Source organism: Pyrus communis, chromosome 8 (genome assembly GCF_963583255.1).
Source record: "Pyrus communis chromosome 8, drPyrComm1.1, whole genome shotgun sequence".
Lineage (NCBI taxonomy): Eukaryota > Viridiplantae > Streptophyta > Magnoliopsida > Rosales > Rosaceae > Pyrus > Pyrus communis.
In genome coordinates this window covers 1,198,506-1,222,828 of record NC_084810.1, presented here as the reverse complement: position 1 = coordinate 1,222,828, position 24,323 = coordinate 1,198,506, and the positions used below count along the sequence as shown (strand labels likewise).

General features: G+C 37.0%; 4 protein-coding genes and 1 non-coding gene across 5 annotated transcripts; 2 read left to right on the top strand and 3 right to left on the bottom strand.

Annotated features, from left to right (window-relative positions):
• Positions 1-4,176: 4,176 nt before the first annotated feature.
• LOC137741939 (protease Do-like 2, chloroplastic) lies at positions 4,177-10,821 on the top strand. Its single transcript, XM_068481641.1, has 21 exons — positions 4,177-4,461; positions 4,551-4,685; positions 4,790-4,840; positions 5,254-5,327; positions 5,414-5,477; positions 5,793-5,837; positions 5,946-6,053; positions 6,639-6,716; positions 6,886-6,952; positions 7,094-7,151; positions 7,280-7,380; positions 8,046-8,125; positions 8,471-8,527; positions 8,966-9,069; positions 9,226-9,313; positions 9,426-9,511; positions 9,618-9,642; positions 9,763-9,834; positions 10,037-10,087; positions 10,168-10,228; positions 10,313-10,821. The coding sequence occupies exons 1-21, from the start codon at positions 4,237-4,239 to the stop codon at positions 10,555-10,557; spliced, it is 1,875 nt and encodes a 624-aa protein (XP_068337742.1). The 5' UTR covers positions 4,177-4,236; the 3' UTR covers positions 10,558-10,821.
• A 198-nt stretch (positions 10,822-11,019) lies between these two features.
• Positions 11,020-11,100, bottom strand: TRNAL-AAG (transfer RNA leucine (anticodon AAG)). The gene has a single exon. It is a non-coding gene; the product is annotated as a tRNA-Leu (tRNA).
• A 2,335-nt stretch (positions 11,101-13,435) lies between these two features.
• On the top strand, positions 13,436-13,840 carry LOC137741800 (classical arabinogalactan protein 26-like). The gene has a single exon (XM_068481520.1). The coding sequence runs from the start codon at positions 13,436-13,438 to the stop codon at positions 13,838-13,840; it is 405 nt and encodes a 134-aa protein (XP_068337621.1).
• A 1,198-nt stretch (positions 13,841-15,038) lies between these two features.
• LOC137743475 (protein NETWORKED 3C-like) lies at positions 15,039-19,714 on the bottom strand. Its single transcript, XM_068483374.1, has 3 exons — positions 19,506-19,714; positions 18,090-18,196; positions 15,039-16,214 (listed from the first exon to the last, which is right to left on the bottom strand). The coding sequence occupies exons 2-3, from the start codon at positions 18,175-18,177 to the stop codon at positions 15,262-15,264; spliced, it is 1,041 nt and encodes a 346-aa protein (XP_068339475.1). The 5' UTR covers positions 18,178-18,196; positions 19,506-19,714; the 3' UTR covers positions 15,039-15,261.
• Positions 19,715-21,595: 1,881 nt separating this feature from the next.
• Positions 21,596-23,179, bottom strand: LOC137741799 (aspartic proteinase nepenthesin-1-like). The gene is made up of 2 exons (XM_068481519.1): positions 22,573-23,179; positions 21,596-22,404 (listed from the first exon to the last, which is right to left on the bottom strand). The coding sequence occupies exons 1-2, from the start codon at positions 23,177-23,179 to the stop codon at positions 21,596-21,598; spliced, it is 1,416 nt and encodes a 471-aa protein (XP_068337620.1).
• Positions 23,180-24,323: the final 1,144 nt, after the last annotated feature.

The window sequence follows — 24,323 nt, the reverse complement described above, 5'->3', positions numbered from 1 at the left end:
CTTCCTCCACTGCTACATCACACTTCACGCCACCACACAGCCCGGTCGTTTCACGCCGCTTTTCTCTCTCCTCTCTATCTCTCTCTACAAAAACGCTGGCGGCGTGAGAGAGGCGTTGATCTTTCGGTTTGTCGTAACGTTTAATGGAAGCAGCAAGAGAGGAGAGAGAAAGCAGCTTTCTCTCTCTAATGCCTGCGTGATTCGGTACACCTGCGCCTGCCAGGCCCTTTTCGCTACTCCCTCTCTCTCTCGCCTCCCCCTCACTCTCTCTATCTATCTACACGCTCTCTCTCTCTCTCTCTCCTCACAGTTCTACACTCCACGAGTCGTTCTCTGTCCGAGCTGTGCTGGCTGGGCGATGTTTGCTAATCTACGCCGATGAGTCCGATGCGCTCTTTTTGCATGCTCTCTAATCTCTCATGCATCTCTCTCTCCGTCGCCTTTTCCCGCTTGCGTGTCGTGGTCCGGGACTTAATTGTTTTGTCCTTTACTTGATTAATTAGTTGGTTAATCAGTTAATTAATTAAATATTGTGTTTTTTTTGGGCCATGGAGATCAAGCGTCGGTTAATCATGGGGATTTGGCGTAGTTAGACCGGCTGCTTGGTTTCAATGTGTCATATGTTCACTTTGTTAATTGTTGGCTTGTAATTAGCATAATACGAGAAGTGGCTAACATGTTTGCATAATACAAGAGATTTTTTCAGTATGTTCGAAATACGAGAAATATTTCAGCTGTATCAAGAATATGATATGGTATATCAAGTGTTATAATATAAAGTAGTTAGACCTGCACTCTGAAAAATCTATTCAGGAACACGAGACGGTACGACACATATTATTATGGAGGGACACATAAAAAAAAATTTCATCTAATTATATCATAACATGTGGAGTACCGGTCCGTGTTCCATGATAGATGTTTCAATGTGCCGAGAATATGATTGATATATTAAATATTATAATACAAGTGATTAGATACATAAACAATCATGATGCTAAGTGTCAAACGGTTAAATAATTTATGATTTGATTGGTTAATTTTGCACGAATGAACATTTAGATATGGTACGAATTTTGGAAATGAACATTTGAGAGGATCTTGATGGTACGAATTTTGTTGTGGCGGACGGTCCAACAAGTGCAAATTTCAAAACATAGTTTCGTATAGATTCTAGGTAGGTTCCCATATAGATTCTAGGTAGGTTCCCATGTAAGGAAAAGAATCATCGCCAGATTCTTTTCCAACGATCCTAGGGATTCCGTGATCAGAATCGTTCATCATATATTGTGCGGTCAATTTTCGTTAAGTACTATTTATATTTAATTTTAAAATTTAATTTTTAAAATGATTTCTAACCACAGAATATACGATGGACGGTTCAGATCACAGGATCTCTAAGATCCTTAGGAAAAGGATCCGGCGAGGATCCTTTCCCCACCCCCCCCCCCCCCCCCCCCCCGCGTATAGATTGTAGGTAGTTTAATGGGATTACATCTTTATAAACTAACATGAGAAATGTTAATAAGACTCTTTTAAAGTAGGATTTTCCGCCACGGCGCCACCTTATATTTTTGCACAAAGTTTTATAACGTTGGCATATGAATTGTGTAAAAAAACATAAGGTAACAGAGAATCCATATAGAGTTCTACTTTTGAGAGTCTCCTTAGCATTTCTTAACTCACATTTAGACTTAAAAGTAAGGTGTCTAAGACATGATCAATTGGTCTAACAATACAAATGTGGTAACAACATTGAACGCGCGAAACATGTTTATGATGAGCAATGGTGCTGTTATGGGGATGTACAATAGGTGTCTTTGCACAAGACTCTCAATCTTAGAGGCCCTTAAAAGATGACATCATCTACATAAATACCAACTTAGTTTGTGACAAAAAAAAAAAAAAAACTTCATCTTTGAGAACTTTTTTAGGTTTTGCTTGTGAATAAGAGAAATATTGTCTCAATATACATAAGAGAAATCACTTTAATTTATGTTTCTAGTTTGGTTCAGCCGGCTTTACACTAAATATTTTTTGTGATTTTTGTTGATTTGAACTATAATTCAAGTGATAATACTCCATTTAGATCCCTTACTAATATAACGATAGACATATAAATTAGCTTTGTAGTAAGAGTTTTAATACAAGGGCTCATTTTACTATCTTGCACACATAATCCTAAAATCTCAAAGTTGACCCTGAAGATGAGTTTGAGAAACTTTTGTTAAGTTGTAGTTCATTATTACTATATTTATGATAAAGGTAATGATAAAGAGACTAAATGCGTAGACTAACTTTTAAACTGAATAACATCCTCTAATATATTTCATTATATTCGTTACTGCATAATTATTATTGGACAATGGATGCATTTCTTAATCAATAGAGTAGTACATAAACATTTGTACTTAAAAGTGTATCACCACACATTAAATATTCAACAAAAACGAAATTTAAATGTTATTACAACAACAAAAAGCCTTATTGCACTAAGTGATCCGGCTGTATGAATTCTAATATGTCATTGCGCTCGATTTTATGTCAAGATTTTTGTGAGCTTCAAGTCTTCCTAGATCTTTTTCTATACTTTTTGCCCTGAATATCTATCTCATAATCGCATCTTCTAACCAGAGTATTTTTAGGTATTCGGTTCACATGTCCAAACCACCTTAATCGATTTTTTCTTACCTTATCTCCAATTGAAACCACTCCTACTTTACCTCAATTTCCTCGTTCTTAATCTTGTTCTTTATCATGTGCTCATACATCCAACGAAACATTTTCATTTCTACTACACTCATCTTTTGGAATGAGGATCCTCTCCGGATCCTTTTTGTGAGGATCCAGAGGATCCTTAAATCGTAAATCATGCGCTCAGTTTTCGTTAGGTACTATTTGTATTTAATTTTAAATAAGAATTTTAAAATAATTTTTGATCGCACAATGTAAGATGAATGGACACGATTAGAAGGATTTTGATCAAAATAAGGATTCTCATTCCATATTTTAAAAGGAAAACTAATGAAAATAGCTTGAAAACTTTGATTTTTAATCAAAATGACAAAAATGTATTGTAAATGAATAATACCAATAATGACTTTTAGAGTAAAAATATCATTTTCGTTAAAAGTAAAAATTATTGAGAGTATTTTGTTAAAACTCCATATTTTAAATGTGTTGATGTTTGACCGCTCATTGCGTTTCTAAAATTTTCATTTCATTTCATAAAAAAAAAAAAATAAAAAAAAAAAAAAAGGAGCATTAGCAACTTATTTTTCAATGCAAACAAAAATTATCAAGGCTAAGGGAGGTTAACGGAGGAGTGTTTAGCAGATGAGAAATATTTGAGGTACGTGCAAAATGACGGGAAGAGACATGAGCAATTAACGCGGTGATAGGGACGCGTCCTCTAAGCATGCGGGCAATTAATGGAAAAGTTGGCTCCATTACATCGTCAACCGTCCACGTCTGCATCGTCTCAAATTTCAATGACCGGCCGGTGGCCCCACCGACCACCTGCAGATGAACCAGACCAGACAACACCAGGCAGTTCCGAACTAGGTACGTCCGTAATATCCATTTACTTATCAACTGGGCTATTGATGAAGAGTGCACCAAGTTGCGATACTTGGTGTGAACTCACCATCAATTCTCTAAACGCAAGTTTCGTCCGAAGCTATTAGGTTGAGGGCATGTTTGCCTGGGCGTCGCACAATCTTATGCGTCCCCTCGCTATGTCATTTGGGAATGTAGGGGGGAAATGGTGGCCTTATGTGTGCTTCGGCTCACGATGGCGTAGATGCCAAGTCACGAGCGTCGAACACCATGAAGCTAGTGGAATCAAACTGCATAACAATAGTTTGGTTTGGTTCGGTGTTTACTCTCAGTGTGAATTAAAACCAGATCAAATCCGTATATGGCAGTTGGTTTGACCAAAATTTATGTGTGCAACTAACCTAAACCGGACCGTGCCAACCCCAAGAGAGGACGTCATACTCAAAATATTTTTGGACCCAATTTGAAAACCCAAGTAACCACAAACTCAAGCCCATTTGTATTAGTAGGACCAAAAAAACCCAAATATAAACGGGCCGGCAGTCGCCCAATTCAAACCCGTAGGCGCCAAAATTACCCACGCCCGAAAAAAGTCCAACTATTTACGGATAAGGAAAAGCAGCTTCGTCTTCCAAAAACCTTCCTTTCAGTAGCGAGCTCCGAGCTTCCATTTTTCAAATGGCCGTTGCGGTCGGCAACTGCTGCTTCTCTGCGCTCACCTCCGCCGTTAAAATCCGCTCCTCCGTCTCCGTCCAACCCTTCTTCGCCACGTGGCTCTGTTCCGGCAGCTACCAGTACCAATCTCTTAAGCCCGTCAGCCGGAGCAAGAGAGAACGAGCTTCCAGTTCGAGAAAAGGCTCGCCGTCGTCGCCTCCGTCGTCCGCTGATAAATATCAACCGGAGGTAAAATTCTAACCTTTATACGGCGCCGTTTGTGCGGTTATTTTTGGTAATTAAGTAGTTTGTGATTGTGTTGGGTTTGGGAAATGCAGAGAGAAGGCGTTCCCAATAAGTTTAGCGGAAATGGCAGAGGGAAGAAGGGGCAATCCCAATCGGTGGCGTACAGAGGGTTCGGAACGCAACGAAAAGAGCGGAAGGAGTCTGTAGTTAATCAGAAAGAGCAGCAGGTTTGATGATTGTTGCACTGAATTCGTTTTGTGATGATTCAATTTCTGGTTTGGAAAAAATGCTCACTGTTTGATTTTGAAATTCTGTTGATTTTTCGATTCAGGTTGAACCGAAAAGTCTCCAGGATGCCGATTTTCTCAATGCCGTTGTTAAGGTAAATTTTGTTTACCCTTTTTCCAGATTAATTTGCAATGCATTATGTCTTCTGAGTAGTATTGAAGCCGAAAATTGTATCTTTGAGAAAGTTTACAGGGTGTAGTTTGTGCATAAGTTCATGTTTGGAGTAACATATCCGTATATCGAGCTTTGTGGTGCACGTTAGGTCTCTTAGATGCTGAGCTTTTCCAATTACTGATGACTATCTTCTCTTCAGTGTGTAAATTATTTTGAGCTCGGGATGTTGGTTCTTATAGAAGCTCGGGAATGAAATATCTCTTGTTTTGTCAAACAACATATTTGCCATCCGTTGTTATCCTGGTGATCTATGGGAGTTTGGTGTTTATCAATCCTATCACTTCAATATCAAAGTCTACAGATTCGGTTGGTCACTAACAATTATTTGTTTAGGTTTACTGCACCCATACTGCGCCGGACTACTCCCTTCCTTGGCAAAAACAAAGACAATATACAAGTACAGGCAGGCAAGTTTTGAAATCTTATCCTGTTACCCATTTCACTAGCCTGTGTGCAATTTTAACGGACTTATAATCTGAATCTTTCAATGCAGTGCTTTTATGATTGGTGACGGGAAACTCTTGACAAATGCCCACTGTGTTGAGCATTATACTCAGGTACTTTTCATCCTTAATAGTTAATGATTAGTAAAAAAAGGTACATAAGTATCATTTACTTAGCAGTTTAGAAATGCAAAATTATTAAAAATTTACCTGGTCAGTGAATAGGTTTGCCTTTCTAAGTGCACTTGTGGGCACATGTCAGCTTTGGATTCAGTCGGCATACACATTTTGTCTACCTTGCGTTTTATGTGTTTTACATTGAGGGTTTGGGGTCTCATTAGCACGGTCATAATCTCTTTCTATAATACATACTGATTTATTGTTACTGTTTTCATCATCATCATGTTTTTATTTTCCTTACAAATGCAGGTCAAAGTGAAGAGAAGAGGGGATGATACCAAATATGTGGCTAAGGTATTTCACCCTCAGAAAATTAATGATATCTTGGAGATAAATATGATGTTGCAGCTTATTAGTAGTGGGGATTATGATTTAGCTTTACTATTGTGACTTAATTTGCAGGTTTTGGCCAGAGGTGTTGATTGTGATATAGCCTTACTTTCTGTAGAAAGTGAGGAATTCTGGAAAGGAGCAGAACCACTCCAATTGGGAAGCTTGCCACATCTTCAGGTATTACTCCTGTCTCTTGGAGATAGTGAGTTATTCTGTATTATTCAATGCTATCTACAATTTGGGTATATGCACTTGTAATAGCCCTTGCATCATCTGGAAGGTAAATTATCGTCAGGATATCATATCTGGTTAGTGTAGATACTAACATGGACAGAGGACCTTTCTGAGACTTGGGTTAGTTTAGATGTGTTAGTTGAGATAGTGGAGCATAGAGGGTGTGACTGCAAACATTGTGTGAAAGTTAATTAACTTCTGTCACATAATTTCAGGATTTCAGAAGGCACGTGCATCCCCTCTATCCAAATTTTTTATTGAAACTATTAATATGACAAGATAAACTGACCACCCGCATGTCGAAATCTAGATTTAAATTTTCAAGTGATGTTACAGTATCTAACAGAAGTCACTGCTTATCGTACACCCTCAAAATAATGTCAGCCTTTTCAGTTCTGAAACTGCAGAAGTTGAGTTTGTTATACGAAGGTTTAGATTTCTACATTTCGGAATTTTCTACAGTTCTGCTATGAGATCATTATGGTTCGTTCCTTTAAAGTGTTTTATCTGTGGCTTTTATATGGACAGGAATCAGTGACTGTTGTTGGATATCCCCTTGGAGGAGATACCATTTCAGTAACTAAGGGGGTTGTATCGCGTATAGAGGTTGGTTTTCCCTACCTGAACGTAATTGTTTGATTTGTTGCTTGTTGTTGATAGATATGGCTCTGATATTCAGTTGATATCCTTAAAAGATAAATATTCCATCCTATCTAAGCTGTGCTACACAAATATGCGGGATCGAGTTCTTACAATTTAATAACTATATCCTCAGGTTACATCATATGCTCATGGGTCATCTGATTTGCTGGGCATTCAGATTGATGCAGCAATAAATCCTGGTCAGTCTAGAACTCAAATTTACAATTATAACAGTCTCTTCTTCTGAAAGTTATTGAGGTGCCTCAAGATTACCATTCTTCTTTATATGACATTATTCCTATCTTTGTCATAGCTATTGCTTATACTTTGCTAGATTTTAGGTAATAGTGGTGGCCCTGCATTCAATGATCAAGGGGAGTGCATTGGTGTGGCATTTCAATTAAATTTGTTGGCTTGCTGTCAAAGTTTGTTTATCCCTGCTTACTTGGTCTTAGATTTCTTAGCTGTGTAGGCAATACTGTGACATGAAAACTTTTATTTTATGATTTTAAGAGACAATTGCTTTAGGTCTACAGATCTGAGGAGGCCGAGAATATTGGATATGTCATTCCTACTACAGTGGTGTCTCATTTTTTGGATGACTATGAGAGGAACGGGAAGTACACAGGTAATAAAGTCTTACCAGCTTTCATCTGTGTGAAGGGAAATTAGTTGATGCATGCGGTATATGAACTTTGGGTTGTGTATGACTTCGACTTGAGTTGAATTTTTTTTTTTCACACTGCTGATCAATGCTCTTCCAAAGTATCAAGAAAGTAGAATTATAAATATCCCATCATATTGTATATAGGAAATTTAGATTCATGTATATCTGTAACATCAACTCAGTTTGCCGACTTTCATAGTGTTCCTTCATCCTTGAACCACGGTTCAAGTAACTTGTTTTGGTTACCTTGTAATAGGGGTCTTTTCAAAGGATTAGGTCGTGCTTCCATTTTTCTTTCCTGTCATCTTGTAAATGTCATGTTTTCTGTAAATATTATCTTCTTATGCGTGAATATATGCCTCTATCCATGTATGAATATATGTTATACTTACATGTTGTGTATTTTTCTTGCACTGTGACTAAGTGCCAAGTGTTATGTAACTAAAGCAATTGATCTGAATACCTGTTGAACTTGTCTGTCTAATACCTGCTGCTTTCTTTGGTGGCCTCTTAGTATTACTGCTATATTTTCAATTAATTTCACCTTTACGCTTCTTATTATGATTGAAGCCTGACCCTGCCAACTTATTGTGAACTTATCCCAATAATTTGGCTTTGACTTTCAGGTTTCCCTTGCCTTGGTGTATTGTTGCAGAAGTTGGAGAATCCAGCATTAAAGGCGTGCCTGAAAGTAGAGTCTATTGAGGTATGTCTCTTAGTCTGGTCAAGTGTTTCTTGGATCCGTTGGTGTAACCGTGTCAGTAAAAGTATGTATAATATGCGCAAAGCTTTCATCAACTAAAATTATTTCTTGCAATAAGAATCAGAGATGGATTGGCAGTGAAAATGTTTTCAAATAATCTTGTGAGCAAGGGAATTGCAAAGGCTTTCAGTCAAAGGCACATGAGGACCATGTAAAGCATGCAGGATTTTTTACTCATGTAGAAACTAGAATATACTATCAGGCCGCGTTTCAACACGTTATTATAACGATGGCTTAGTAGCTATTGATTTTTCTTAGGCTTGTCCTCATCACATCTGGTTTGTGCAGGGTGTACTGGTCCGAAGAGTTGAACCCACTTCTGATGCACATAATGTATTAAAGGAGGTATGTTGGCTATTTGAATACTTGAGTGATTGCTGTAGCTGTTTGTAACTCTACTTGTTAAACAGTCAACAATGGAATGGTTAAGCAACTTTTTGTTGCTTCTAAGCTACAGTTTGTGTTACCATTAGGTGTTAGCAATATCATATTTTCACATATCTTCGAGATATACGATGAAACGGGAGTGGAAATATGATGTGAGAAACTATTAGAACCAGAAATAAAGTAACAACAATTGCATGTGTTGGATGGGAAAGGTTCTTAAGCTAGTTTTGAGGAGTCAAAAGCTAATGATGTATTGAGAAGTTGGAGTTAACATAGCCATATTTGCTACTACTAGAGTCTGTCGTTTCACTATAAATTTATTGGAATTTAAAGCACATCAAACAACTTTGAATCTTTTATTTGTTACGAACTTTGATGGTTCCTGTGTTTTTTCAGGGGGACGTCATTGTAAGCTTTGATGATGTTCATGTAGGATGTGAAGGAACAGTACCCTTTCGATCAAATGAGCGCATCGCATTCCGCTACCTCATTAGCCAAAAGTAAATCCCTGTTTCTTATACAAGAAATTCAGTTAAACGTAAAGAAACAAGAGGGGTCAGATTAGACCGCTACTCACATAAAGCCGACTCAACATTTCACCCCTTAAGTACATGTTACAATTTGTTCAAATATGGGTTAACAATGCTCCTGTACAGATTTGCAGGCGATGTTGCAGATATTGGTATTATTAGAGCTGGAGAGTATATGAAAGTTAAAGCAGTTTTGCACCCACGAGTGCATTTGGTAAGTAGAAATTCGGAGCTTTTTGCGATGCCATAAAGTAGTTACCATCAGTCCCATAATTTATTTAAATATCTTGATACTGATTATTTCGAGTTCTTTGTGTTCCGATAAGGTTCCCTTTCATATTGACGGAGGTCAGCCTTCTTACTTAATAATTGCCGGTTTGGTGTTTACCCCACTCTCAGAACCACTGATAGAGTAAGTTGTGCTCGTTTCTGTCACTTAGAAACATGTGCAATTATCTTGTTACTAATAACTCTCGTGCTATTTATAAACTCACCATTTCTTATGTTTCTTTCTGCAGTGAGGAGTGTGAAGACTCTATAGGGGTAAGTTTCCACACGCTCTTAAGCACAAAATTCACGTTTAGCTATTTCCTTTTCGTTTGCTAACCAGTATGCTGCTTTTGGTTTGAAAATTGATTAGCTTTTCGTTTCTCTTCTGGTCAGCTTAAACTCTTGGCGAAGGCGCGCTACTCTTTGGCTAGATTCCAAGGGGAACAGATTGTAATCCTATCACAGGTTAGTCGCGAAGATTTTCCTTGAGCAATGTGCGTCAAATTTTGAGATCGTGTTGTGGTTATGTCAATATTTAATGTCAAATTCTTTCATGCTCTCCTTGTAATCATCATTACGTCTCTCTCTGTCTCTTAAAATGTTTAAAAGGTTGTCGTTTCTCTATGTATTATTGGAATATCTGTTCTCATGTCTTTTGTGTCGATAGGTCTTAGCAAATGAAGTAAACATTGGGTACGAAGACATGAGCAATCAGCAGGTAAGTTACCTGTTTGTACTTTACAACTTTTACCTCTCTCCGCCAACGCTGCCCACATTAATAGAAGAAATTGACCTCAGGTTTTGAAGTTAAACGGAACTCAAATAAGGAACATTCATCATTTAGCCTACCTCGTAGATTGTAAGTCGTAATGTCCCTTCAAATACTTCCTCTTCACTCTGTCGCCCCACTCCAATGCTCACGGTTTTCTGTGCTCTCAATCAGCATGCAAGGACAAGTACTTAGTATTCGAGTTTGAAGACAACTACATAACCGTTTTGGAAAGGGAAGCAGCTCTTGCTGCATCGTCCTGCATTCTCAAAGATTATGGGATTCCATCCGAAAGATCTTCCGATCTGTCGGAGCCCTACGTGGATTCGCTAGGGGACAACCAAGCAGTTGATCAGGATATTGGCGACAGTCCAGTTTCAAATTTGGAAATCGGGTTCGATGGAATTATTTGGGCATAAATTATCATTGCTTACATCTTGGAGAAGTAGAAGCCATCACTAGAAAACTAGAAAGATGTTGGTTATGATTCGCCGGCCAAGGACAATTTATCGATTGGCTTCTGACGTGGCGGCGCAGCCGTTACAAGGTGTTCATTTTTGTAACTTCTTAGCAAGTGTGACATTTTTGATAATTTGTATCCATAAGTTGCTTCAGTCAGAGTGGCAATATTTCTTGTAATTGAACTATTTACTGTAATAAAGATATGAAATGGCATTTATTATTATTTGAAATTCAATTCAATCAAAAAATGATGTTTCAGTATAAATATTGTGATGCTGGTTTTTCAGCATTATATTAGTACGGTGCAAAGTAGGGTAAGGCTGCAGTCGATAGACGTTTCTCCCGACCTTGCAAAGCAAGAAGCCTTCAGAGAGAAAAAAAAAAAAAAAAGGAGGAAGGGGAAAAAATGAAAAACAGGATGTTGAGAGTGGGATTTGAACCCACGCCCTTTCGGACCAGAACCTTAATCTGGCGCCTTAGACCAACTCGGCCATCTCAACATTTAATGCAAAGCGTCTGAAAAATCCTTTATATATATATATATATTTATTTCCACATAGTTGTTGCTTTTGAGATCTTAACGACATTGTTTCATCAATTTTTTTTTAGTATGACAGTTATATTACTACATGATGTCATTAATTTGCATGTATTACATAAGTAGTCTATATATTTGATATGTCATGAACTTATAGTATAATATTAATAGTTACGTCCATGTAAAAGTGACTCCCTATGAACATTGAACTTTATGTTACCTCATGTTTTTTACATAATGTTTTATAATGTTAGACGAAAATTGACGTTTAACTATAAGGTGTCAGAGAGTCTCACTTTTAAAAGAGTACCCCTTAGCATTTCTCATATAACTAATTCATAGACCTAAAGGTGAATGCAAAATGATGTTAAAATAATAATTTAATAACTCATATTACCTATTGAGAGTTAGTTGTATATCTTCTATTCAAATCATGTAATATATATATGTCGTATTTGAAATTATCACTGGTACCACAAAGTAGAGGTATTCATTGAACAACAGAAGGAAGCTGCACTTTCAAAAAGGCAAACATTTTTGCTCACTATTAATAAGTGACAGAGACGTTAACTATCCTATTTATTACCGTTAGATGAATTTAAATTTCTAAATCTGTGTAGTGAACAAATATAAATCTTAAAATATAAACCTATCCAAGAACAAGAACTAGGACTTGAGGGCTGTGAGCTAAAATCACCCTTAAAAAGGGAGCAAACAAAGAGAACCCACATGATCTGCTAAGCTGTCTGTCAATATGTTTCCAAAATACCACAGCCCATCAGTCTACTTTCTAAACACAGATGCTCACTCTTTCTTCATCATCAATAAACCAATTATTATATCTAATATTCTACCTGCTACCGGGATCAAAACATGCTTAATGGTCAGAAAAGCATATCTATGATCAGAATATTATACACAAAAAACCCAGAGATTTCGACCCACAACAGCAATTGGAATGGAATCAGAATAACAGTCGGTCATCATTGTTTGACCATTAGCTAACCCCTTGCTAAGAAATCGAAGTTTGACACCTGAAACTTTTCATTTTATGGTTTGCAACAAATAATTTCTGCTCATGTGTCACACTGTAACATACAAGTAAGCATGAGTGATAGGTGTTTGTATCGGACTGCAAAAGGGATAGATGTGTTTTGGACACATGAACTGAAGACCTGCAAATGGTCTGACTAGAAGATGCGATTATGAAAAAGAGGGTCAAGACAAAAGAGGTAGAGGAAGACCTAAGAAGACTTCGAAAGAGACGTTAAGAAATGATATAGAGTAATTGGAGCTAACAGAAGACTTGGTGCAAAACTAAACGTAGTGGCGTTTTAGGATTTATACAACTGACCCCACTTAATGGGATAAAATTTGGTTGATGATGTAATAAGTAATTTTTGTTTATGTGTCAGACTGTAACATACAAGTATGAATGATACGTATATATGTCAGATTACAATTTGCAATGTTCGAAAAACCAATAAACAAAGAGTATGAACTTGCTTGTTTGTAGTCATCACAAGTTACCAACGTAGCATACAACTATGAAAACTGTCGTTCACTTACCGCTGCAAAGTCTACGTGACAAGGTTAATAACCCTAATAACAGATCCACGGACCCAGGCTGCAGACTTTAATGGCAAAAAAGATGGACACCTCACCCTCATGCTGTACAGAAAGAAAATAAAAAATCAAGCTTGTCCCTTAGTAAAACATACAGATCTGTAATACCAAAGCCAGCTTTGCAATTATATTTGGCACTCTGTGTTCTGTCCCCACTATGTAATTATTATATAACACTGGAGTATAATCACATAGTAAGTATATATAATCAGTTTACATGTTATAATTTGAACGCATTTTAGTGTTACATTCTAAAATTGAAAAATATCAACCTTCTCGTTCAAAGAGAAACTTGGATAAGGTGCTCTCACAAGGAACGGGTTTTACTGTATTTCTATACCATCTGATCTTATGTAAATACAATTCATAATGCACGCGATCTCATTCTTTGTAAAAGTAACATAACCAATTAATTATTCAGTTACCCAACTAAGTTGATTGTTCTTTTACCACTTAAGACGTTGATTGGTTATACAATGTAACTTTGTTCCATTATCACACAATAATATTTCTCTCCCCACCACCACTCTCTCACTACACCCATTTAAGCCTTACACTCTCCCCAACTCCTTTTAACTCTTTCTTTCCATCCCCCTCTCTCTCATCCTCCAAAACACATTTATTGAAGCTCCATAGTATTCTTGAGAGCTTGATCAATCATACCTTCATTAATGGCTTCCTTTTGGTCATCATTCTTGGCAATCTTCATAGTTTTCATGGCTTCTGACTCCTCACTAGCCTTACAATCCCAACCAGAAACACAGTTTTCAAGCATATCAGCCGCACCTGCATTTCTTCCAGGTGCTCCTCTCTCTTCCTCTCCAACCCTATCTCCTGATATTTCTCCATTGTTTCCATCTCCTGGTGGTGTGCCTCTCTCTCCCTCTGAGTCTCCTCTCCCCACCATCCCATCTAGCCAGAGTCCGCCGGACCCGGACGTCGATGTTGCTCATGAACCAGACCTGGCTCTTGCTCCATCAGGCTCTCTCCCAGTTTCCCATGCAGTTTCTGTCACTTCATCTCTGCCTATAAATGTAATGTTCTTTCTTGGCTTGCTGGTTTGGTCTGGTGTGTAAGTGTAATGCAGATTTTTGTGATGATTGCGGAGGAAAACAAAAAAAAGGAGAAATGGTGGTGGGGAAATTCAATTATTATAACTAGTGGTTTACACTTTTATGTTTGTAAACTATTTTTCGTTTTAGTTTATTAGTTATTTAGTGTGATGTTTGGTAAATGCAGGTTGGTGGAATTGTTAATTTCATATGGATTGTGATTAGGATAATATTGTATCCAAAAGAGTGTTTGAAAAATAAAAGTTGTAATTTTTGTCATGTATTCTCATTATTCATGTCATTCTGGAGAGATTTTTTAGTGTGCTTGGAACACGAGCACATAAGTTATATGTCATTAAACAAGTGGAGAGACACATAAAATAACTTTCCTCCACTTGTATAATAACATATGACGTACCGTCTTGTATTCTGGGTACATTGAAAAATCTCTCCATTCTCTGCCCTTTTACCTCCCTCTCAAACCATAATTACTTTTTAACTCGTACTGTTAATTATCGTTCTTAAGCAACACTATCACTGAGAAAAATGATTTCCTCACACCTCTTTTTTTTGGAAGTTTTAACAAAACACTTCTGGGACTGTTTACTTTTAACGAAAAACCACATTTTACATTTCCCTGATACTATTCATTACACTTTTATTTGTCATTTTTCATTAAAATTAAAGTTTTTTTTTTTTAACTTTCGTTAGTTTTTCCTTATTTATTTTTTTTTTTCTTATGCACATTTTATTATTTAAATCTCTTAATTTTCTTTTATTTATTTAATTTAAATGACAAAAATAAAGAAGAGTATAAAAGAAGTGTGGAAAAATCAATTCCCTAATCATTGCCGTAAATATTCCCTAATCATTGCATTAAATTGTCTCGTTATACTGAATGTTGTCAAAGATATGTTGATAGCCTTGATATTGCATAAATAAAGTTTCAATATGTTATTTATATTGTCGGTATTGTAGATCTACTACAGTAAATAGTGCCATTCAGAAAAAGAGAAATGCTAAGAAGATTTTCTCAAAGTAGAACTCTTGATAAACTCTGTCGCCTCACAGTTTAACGTCATTTTCATTGTAACATTATAAAACATTGCGTTAAATATATGAGACGGGAGAGAATTCCTGAAAAACCCGACTTTTGAGTCCTCTTTACATTTCTCTTGGAAAAATTACTACCTTAATAGTGATATTTGAGAGTTCTTCCATATATAACTTATATCAGTATTACTTAAAAAGACAATAATTCAGTTACAGGCAATGAAATTAACACAAGAACACCACAAAAATGTAAGAACTAATACAAAGAAAACACTTAAGAGAGTTCCTAATTGGGCTAAATTAGAGGGGAAAGGTCCCATTATATATAGACACGTCTACCTAAACTGTGTACTACAAATTATACAAACTGCAAACATGTAAACACACAACATCTAGAGTGCAACAATTGTTCCATGAGACCTTGGAGACCTGTTAAACAGCTTCCTCAAAAATGTCCCGGTGAACCTGTTGAACTCGAAGGGACTCGAATTATTCGGTGCTTCTCCGGCAGGACTCGAATTATTTGGCGATTCTCTGGCGAAACACTTCTTTCTCAGCTCCACATTCTCCTCTTTGAGCAAATCCACAGCCAAACTCAGCTGTCTTATGACTTCTCTCTTCTCTTCATCTTTCTGCTTCAGTTCGTCCTTCTGAGTTCTGTTCTCTTCCTCAAGCCTCGCTATTGCTTCCCTCAATTTGCTCACCTCGTCTTCGCTAACCCTGCTCAATGCGTTCTCTTTTGTTTCTTCATCAACTCGGGGTTCATCCTCTGGTTCGGGTTCATCAACCTCAGACTCGGAATACTCTTTGAGCGAATCCACAGCTGAGCTCAACTGTCTTATGGCCTCTCTCTTTTCTTCATCTTTCTGCTTCAGTTCATCTTTCTGAGTTCTGTTCTCTTCCTCGAGCCTCGCTATCGCTTTCTTCAATTTCCCCACCTCGTCTTCGCTAATCCTGCACAGTGCATTCTCTTTTGTTTCTTCATCAACTCGGGGTTCATCCTCCGGTTCAGGATCATCAACTTCAGACTCGGAATACTCCTCCTCAGGTTCATCGCAGCAGGTTTCGGAGTGGCTATCGAAGCTCAAATCCACCACACTCATCGCCTTCTCAGACTGGCATTTCGTTGAAGAGAATGGAGACCCTAACGTTGTCAGCAGGCGTGTTCCCGAATCAGACTTCACTTGATCATACCGCTCAGCCAACGAACGGTGAATGCGGTAAAATTCTTCCACCATGCTGATCAGCTGCGGCCGCTTCTTGTAATACATCTCTGCACGCTGAGCAAATGAATCTGCATCTTCCTGAATCAGCTTTAGCATGGCATCCGTCTTGTGCTCTAGCTCTGCCATTGAAAAAAAAAAATAAACATCCATCAATCTTCTCCTAAAGAAAACATCACCTGGTGAAGTGAATAGTTCACATGAACAAATTGGTAAATGATACAATTTCAATTAGAATTATGTGGGTACATTGATAGATTTACATTAGGTGCTGCGTATGTGTGTTAGGTTAGTTAGTTAAGACGGTGTTCCCTCTCTTGTACCCGAGTTTGCACCTTCTCTCCCCTTAAAATAGGATAGTTTAGGATACAATGTAGGGCTCGTTTGGAGTGCTTTTAAAATGACCGAAAATTTTTGTGGTGAAAACGTTTTTGGAATCAATCATTGGTAAAAGGGCAAGTGAATTCTAAAAAAGCACTTAACTTACTTCAAGTGTTTTTGGAACCCAAAATCTTCTCTAAAAGCGCTTTCAGTCATCTTAAAAGCACTACCAAACAGGTTATGTTAAAAAAAAAAATTTGGTAGATGTTTATGTGACTCATAAGGTTCTTTTGGAAATAACCAGATTCAAGTGGGTCCAAAACATGATCAGGCCACAAACATAAGCACAGTACATAAAGTCTACAGAGAAAAATCAATCCTGAAAGGCAAATAGAAAAAACGGAAGTCAACAATTTTCTGTGGAGCACAGTAACAGCACTGAGGACCACAATTAGAATCCACTACTGCACACTGTATCTAATCATCAAAACCCTGACTTTACATAAGACCGAAGAACTAGAGCCACATGATGATAAGATATTTACCAAAAGATAAAAAAATATGATGATAAGATATGGTACATCCTCCAGGGTTAATTTCCCCACCCTTATCTCATCTAGTTCCTCCTAGTCAACCATTCCATCATGCGTAAATGGGATAACCCTCCACCCTAGAGCAATTTTTTTTGTTGTGACCGTTACGTGATGTTATTAATTTCAGTGTTTTTAGTTCCTAGTTTACGATTCTATCATGTGTAGGATTAGGATCTCTCCACCCGAGAGACTTTCCTGCGCCCGTTTCATACACCTCTCTTCCTAGTTCCGGCCACGGTGTAAGAAATTAGAGCGGTTACATTATTTTGTTTGAAATCAGAATGTTTGCTAATGGCAGAGTTTATCTTACAAAACCTAGTTTGAGGTTAAACAACTTGTCGATAAGTTCAAAAAATAAGAGTTTACTAAAGGAGATATCATAAACATAGGTCGGCACACAAGTTGATTGATCTAAGAAACACAAAAAAAATAAAGAGTTAAAGACGTTAAATTAAGGGACAAAACAAAATTGCTAAATTCCCATGTGAGCAAAAGTCACCTTTTTGGATTCATATGCACAAGGGTGGGGCTACTTACGCACCCATTTTTAACTCACACCCACTTCCTGTTAATTTTTTGTTCTTTGATATTCTTCAATTCATTCGATTCGATGGCCGGAAATTGAGAAAGGTGCATGGGAGGTAAAATTAGTCTATGGATACCACCATCCTGTGCACTTTCAATTTCTTTTTCTTTTTTTTTATGTTAATTGGGAAAGGAGTAAACAATTTCAATAAGCTGGTCCATGAATCTTAGCATCAAATTTCTCAAATTAGTAGCAGAAATGAAGGAGAACAAACCCACATGTTTTGTTTTGAAAAAACCCCAATTGGGTAATCAATTTCCAATCTCACCAACCATTCTTCCCAACTTTCCTCACTCAAATCTCACAAAAAGTTACAAACTTTATAGGGTCCCCCCACTTCCCCACCTCAATTATTATAAAACTAACCAATCAGAATTTCAAATTTGAGGAGTTTAGAACTGTGTCAACGGTCACAAATAGTACAGTAACAGCTAAAAGAACCCCCAAATCTCGATCTAGAGAAAGCAAAAAGGAAAAGTAGGGATAAAAATTGGTACCAGAGAGAGTAGTTTGAAGCCATGGGGAGCGTTTGGAGATGCTGTGACTGTCGTACAACCACCAGTGTGTCGTCTGCTGCTTCGTCATTTCTACCCACTTTTCTCACCTTCAAATTCAAAACTTTGCACACTCAGTTTTCACAACTAGCGGTATCGTAAGCCAATCACTCATAAACACATCTTAACTTGTCTGCTTAGCCGAAGGCGATTGATTTATAATAACGTCACAGTTAAAAGAGAATTTTTTGAGTTCACCGAAAACCCCAGTAACCAAAAAAAGGAAATTTTAATTCAAAAAACTAAAACTTTGACTAACCAATTAACTCAAACAACAGCAGAAACAAAATTTGAAAAAATAAACCCAACTCAAAACATGAAAATCAAACTCAGATAGTGAAATATCAATTTCAAATTCAAAACTTTGCACACTCAGTTTTCACAACTAGGATCTATCTACACCCAAATATTATGTAACGGTATCTTAAGCCAATCACGCATAAACACGATCTTAGTTTGTCCACTCAGCTAAGGTTGATTGATTTATTATACCGCCAAAGTTAAAGGAGAGTTCTTTGAGATCACCGAAAACCCCAGTAACCCAAAAAAAGGAAATTGTAATTCGAAAAATTAAAACTTTAACTACCCCATTAACTCAAACAACAGCAGAAACAAAATTTGAAAAAATAAACCCAACTCAAAACACGAAAATCAAACTCAGAGAGTGAAATATCACCTTCAAATTCAAAACTTTGCACACTCAGTTTTCACAACTAGCATCTATCTACACCCATATATTATATAACGGTATCTGAAACCAATCATGCATAAACACGGTCTTAATTTATCCGCTTAGCTGAGGTCGATTGATTTGTAATACCGCCAAAGTTAAAAGACTGTTCTTTGAGTTCATCCCCCCCAATAACCAAGAAGTGAAATTTTAATTCGACAAATATAAAAAACAAAAATTAAAACTTTAACCACCCCATTAACTCAAACAACAGCAGAAACAAAATTTGGAAAAACAAACCCAACTCAAAACACGAAAATCAAACTCAGAGAGTGAAATATCACCTTCAAATTCAAAACTTTGCACACTCAGTTTTCACAACTAGCATCTATCTACGCCCAAATATTATGTAACAGTATCTTAAGTCAATCATGTATAAACACGGTCTTAGTTTATACACTTAGCTAAGGTCGATTAATTTGTAATACCGCCAAAGTTAAAAGAGTGTTCTTTGAGTTCATCCCCAAACCCCCTAAATAACCAAAAAGTGAAATTTTAATTCGACAAATATAAAAAACAAAAATCAAACCTTTAACCGACCCATCAACCCAAACCACAGCAGCAACAAAATTTGATAAAAAAAACAACTCAAAACAATGAAAAATCAAACTCAGACAGTGAAATATTACCTGTGTTTCTGGTTAAATTTCCAGAGAGCTCCTCTCTCTCTCCTCCTCCTCTCTCTCTCTCTCTCTCTCTCTCAAATGTGGGCGCGGTGGAGAAGACGGAGATGCAGTTCGAATTTAAATACAACTTCCTCGACCTTCGAAATTATTTGTCACCATATACTCCTCGGATTTTCTTCCTATCCAATCCCGTTCGGACACGTACATGCATGCCCTTTAGTTTTTGGTCTTATCCGGGGAAAATTACAAGATTTCATACCCTAAAAGGCGGACACAAATTTAATATCTTCTCGCAATTACGAAATTGCCGACCTTTTGTCTTTTACTTTCAATGATGTACAAGGGCATTTTGGGAATTTTAGGGTTTTGTGAAGATTTGACCGTGTAAAATATAAATCCTATGTGGAGTTTGAGTGTATCAAGGGTGGGGGAGCGTGGTGTGGGCCCCAACAGCAGTAGAAGAATATGATTGTAAAGAGGGAAGTGTAACGGTCCTCTGTATGAGAATCCACCATGGTTACATATGCTTCTTTATTTGCTTACACTTCTACATTTATCGTAGTAGGATTCTTTTTTCTTTAAATTTTTCTTTTTTTATATTCATTTTACAATTAATTTACGTCAACATCTTGTGTTGACTTTTTTATTAAAAAGAGAAAGACAGGAAAGTATGAGAGGAGAGGAGAGAATTCGTTTGGATTCTACGAGGACAAAAAAATTTGTTTTATCACTGGTTGTATGAGTGTGGTTTATTTATGTCTCACACAAAATGTGATAAAAGATATAAACACATGATTGTGTATAACCAATACATTTGAGAATTTTTTACGCGAATGGTTATTTTTAAAATTTATGTTAGTTGTTCGATAAATGAAAACCAACCATAGCACATGGATGAAGCAAGCCCATCAAGACATTTGTCTTGATTTTTAAGTTCGATTCCCAAAAAACTCTAAAAAGGTCGCTCTTTAGGCTTAATTCATGGTTTTAACCGTTGCATGAGTTGTGAGGTCAATTTGTGTGATTAGGGTTTCATCATCTTTTCTTTTTGTGTATACTAATTAACTTCGAAGTTGCTCAAGAGTGCTGAGTTTGAGAGGGGACGATTCATCTCCTCATAAAGGAAAAGATGGAAAAACAAAACATGGATGAACCTAGACACATGCATGAGTTTACTTCATGAGTTTTTTGTTTCTTCAAATTAGTCCTAATTATTAGCCAATGATGGTGTACTACAAGGGAATGTCAACTTTGCACATGAATCCACAGTTTGGGAACCAAATATTTGACCAAAAGATAAGTCCAAACTTAGGGAAAAAAAAGGCCAAACTTTTAATTGTCTTCCTTATATAAGAGATCTCCAAGATTAATTTAGATATCAAACAGTCATACAAGGATATGGTTTGTATTATTTTATATATACATTTGGAGATTCTTGATACTTTTCTTTTGTATTTTGATAACAGGAGCAGCAAAATCTACGATGATGGAAAAGTATCGAAACGATGAAGTTTATTGAGTAATTTCAATTAGGGTGGATTCTGAAGACATTAAAGTTTATTATGTCCAAATATCGTCCTTAAATTTGAAGCCGTTTGATCATGGCGATTAAAAAGTATAAGTACACTAAATAAAATTGACATTTCGGGATTATTTGACCAATAAGTTATTGAAGATGCCTTTCTCGGAAAACCCTCCTTCTACAACTTTGTAAATGACGTCCTAAGCTTTCCAATGGTTTCTCATAGGACCCATTTTATGCAGATTTGGCCAGTAAAGGAAATAATCTTTGCAGATTTGACTATTTTATTGTTTACAAAATTATCTTTAAGTTTTGACGATTGAATAGGACTATTTTTTTACTGGTTATTTAAGTAGATTGTTCTTAAGAAAATTTAAACAAGAAAAAAAAAATCCTAATATTGAAATTGCATGCCAAAATTGTTCATCAACTCTATGAGATCAAGAACAAACATGATGACCCTCTAAGTTTTCCAAAGAACTCAGAGGGAACTGATAACTATGTAGGACGTAATTTATTTTCAACGAAAAGAGAGATAGACATGCATGATCATCTAAGCTTGAACTAATGATCAAGACCACTTGGCACAATCCTCAGGAATAAACTTGAGCAGTGCATTGTTAAGGTCATATATAAATCTGTAATTTGCTTGCTGCAATGATCCTAATATAGTACGAACTGTATTTTCCACCATCGCCAAACACAAAATACTGCTCCCATCTCGATCCTCCAGCGTTACGAACGCCTCGTCCTTCAACTCAAGGTCAGCACCCTCAAAGTGAAATGTAACAGCAGGGAGGGGAACCATCGGCGGCGCCCATCTATAACAAAGCTCGAACGCGGGACTAATGGGGCCAAGGTGCCTAACATAGTTTGGATATCTCATATAAAACATTTCCAGGAATTTAACCAATGCCTTAAAAGCTGGGGTGATGAGATAAGTAACTGAACTGCCATTGTCCATAAGGCAGCCTCCTTGATAACCCCCGGATCGTAGAGCAAACACCGATGGATCGATCAGGAGCTTCTGTCCATTCACACTAATGGCTTTCAAGTTCACGTAGTAATAGGGTATATCTGGAATGAGGACTAAATTCGTGACGCGTAGGCCGCTGAATGGTTCGACTATGTCTCCGCCAAATCTGAGATATGTTTGAATCTCTCGGTTGTGTGATAGACAGTAGGAGAATTTTCCTTGAATACGATGGGATATTTGCAATGGAAAGGAATAAGGAGAATATCCCAATCCCATAAATCCGGCTATCTTGAAGTCTTCCTGGCTGCCGAAGTCTACGTTCCTTACGTCATGTGCACAACCAAACACTATGTCTTCGATAGGCAGGGGCCGCCCTTTGTTTGACAAAAACGTGAAAGTTTCTTCTGCAACGAGCGAACAATCGTCATGTTACATGTCACATTAGTTGTCGAAAACTAATTATAAATCTCATGAACGACAACTGTTTAGTTAAATGAATAACAAGTGTAGGAAAAAAGTGAGAGTAGTCATGCCTGCAAGAATGGAATTAATATGGGTGCCGCCCACGTAACCTGCGGCTTCAGAGCAGTGATCGCCAATACACAGGTTTGGTGTGCAAAAGCGGTGTTTGTTGCAAGGGAGAGGCTTATAAGATTGAGATTCGCCGTTAGGGAAAGGGGGCTCCCTGGTTTTAAAGCATCTCGGAGGCTTCTGCTTTTCGCAATCCGCGCAGAGTACCCAGGTGAGGGCGCTCCCAGTGTCCATGTACAAGTAGTATGATTTGAATGGTCTCTCCGGGAACTTCGCGTCTGGGAAAGTGCCAAGGCCTACTGCTACAATGTAAGTGGCGATAGGGTAATACTCGACTTGTGGACGAATAAACTCATCATAAGGACGGTTCTTTGCAGTTTGTGACATGTTATTGCTTAGGGTTAGGGCTGATGCAATGGTAGCATCGATGTGCCGCATTCGCGCATCCGATCGCTGTAAGAGTCGTTGCATTTCTTCTTGGAAGGAAATGTTGCCGGGGTAAAGAGGCGATGCTGGTGAAAAGATGTGCATGAGTTCGACGCTAAAGCCATTTGGTTTGGCTGATACAGCAATGGCAGCACCCCACAGTAGTGACAGCAGCAAGAACAAACTAGTTGATAGTTTGTAAACTAAAGCCAGTGCTGTCATGATCTGCTAGACGAAGGTTGCTCTTGCTGCTTCAAATGCAGTGTGCCTTGGAATTGGATCAAAGGTTGCTCTTGCTGCTTTATAGTTGATAGTATATGAAATATTTGGCATGAAATTATTATTTATTTGATGAATTTAATTTACATTTTTATGAAAAAAATTTGAATTGGTGAATGAGGCAAACGATGAACCGTTAGATGCATGAATATTGCATATCGTATTTGTGGGAATATTAGTGGCTTTGAATTTTTATTTAGTCGTTACAATTATTAGCCAATCCCATATTTATTTCGGATTTTCAGTTACATATTTATTTCGCATTTTCAAGGTGATTATCTTTGTTTTAGTATTGGGAAGTGTAGCGGGACAAGTGACACCACTTTTTTTCACAACTTTTGACACAGTTTTTATGATATCTTTCTGTCATGTATTTCAACAATTCACATTGTTTATCTTTTACGTCTCTCCTCAAATATTATATCTACCAAAAATTGCACAAATATGAAACTATATAACCGTTAGATTAAGGGTTTTAAGTTTCTTTGTATAATCGTATTCTTCCATTACAGATTGGGCCACAAAAAATGTGTCAAAAGTTATGTAAAAAGAGTGACGCCACGAATTAGCCCCCATAAACATAGTATTGATATATGTGTAGCTAAGTATATCAACACTAATGAAGATTTTAGATATCCTAAACTTTAGCTAAATATTGTGTATTCAATGTAAATTGATTTGTAAATGATTTCCATCCTAGTTAGGCCTGGATGTAATTCTACTTTAAATATATGATTTCATAAATGGGATGAATTTGTGCAATTTTTTTTTTCTTGTTTTTTGTTTTTAATTTTTGGTCAAGGTGCAAATTTATAGTGCAGATGTGAGTTAAGCTAATTTGGTCAAAAATCCTAATTCGATTCGTCATTGATACGAACGTTAACTTTCAATTCATTCCAAAAAAAAAAATATATATATATATATATATGAGTTAGGTATTGACGGATTGTGTCCCCTTTGCACCGAAATTCAAACATCTCTCAATCAATTATGGTATTTTAGATTATCATATCGAAACAAAAACCCTTCACTTTATAACTTAAAAGTTGAAATATTAAACACAATATAAAGAGTAAAGTTGTAATGA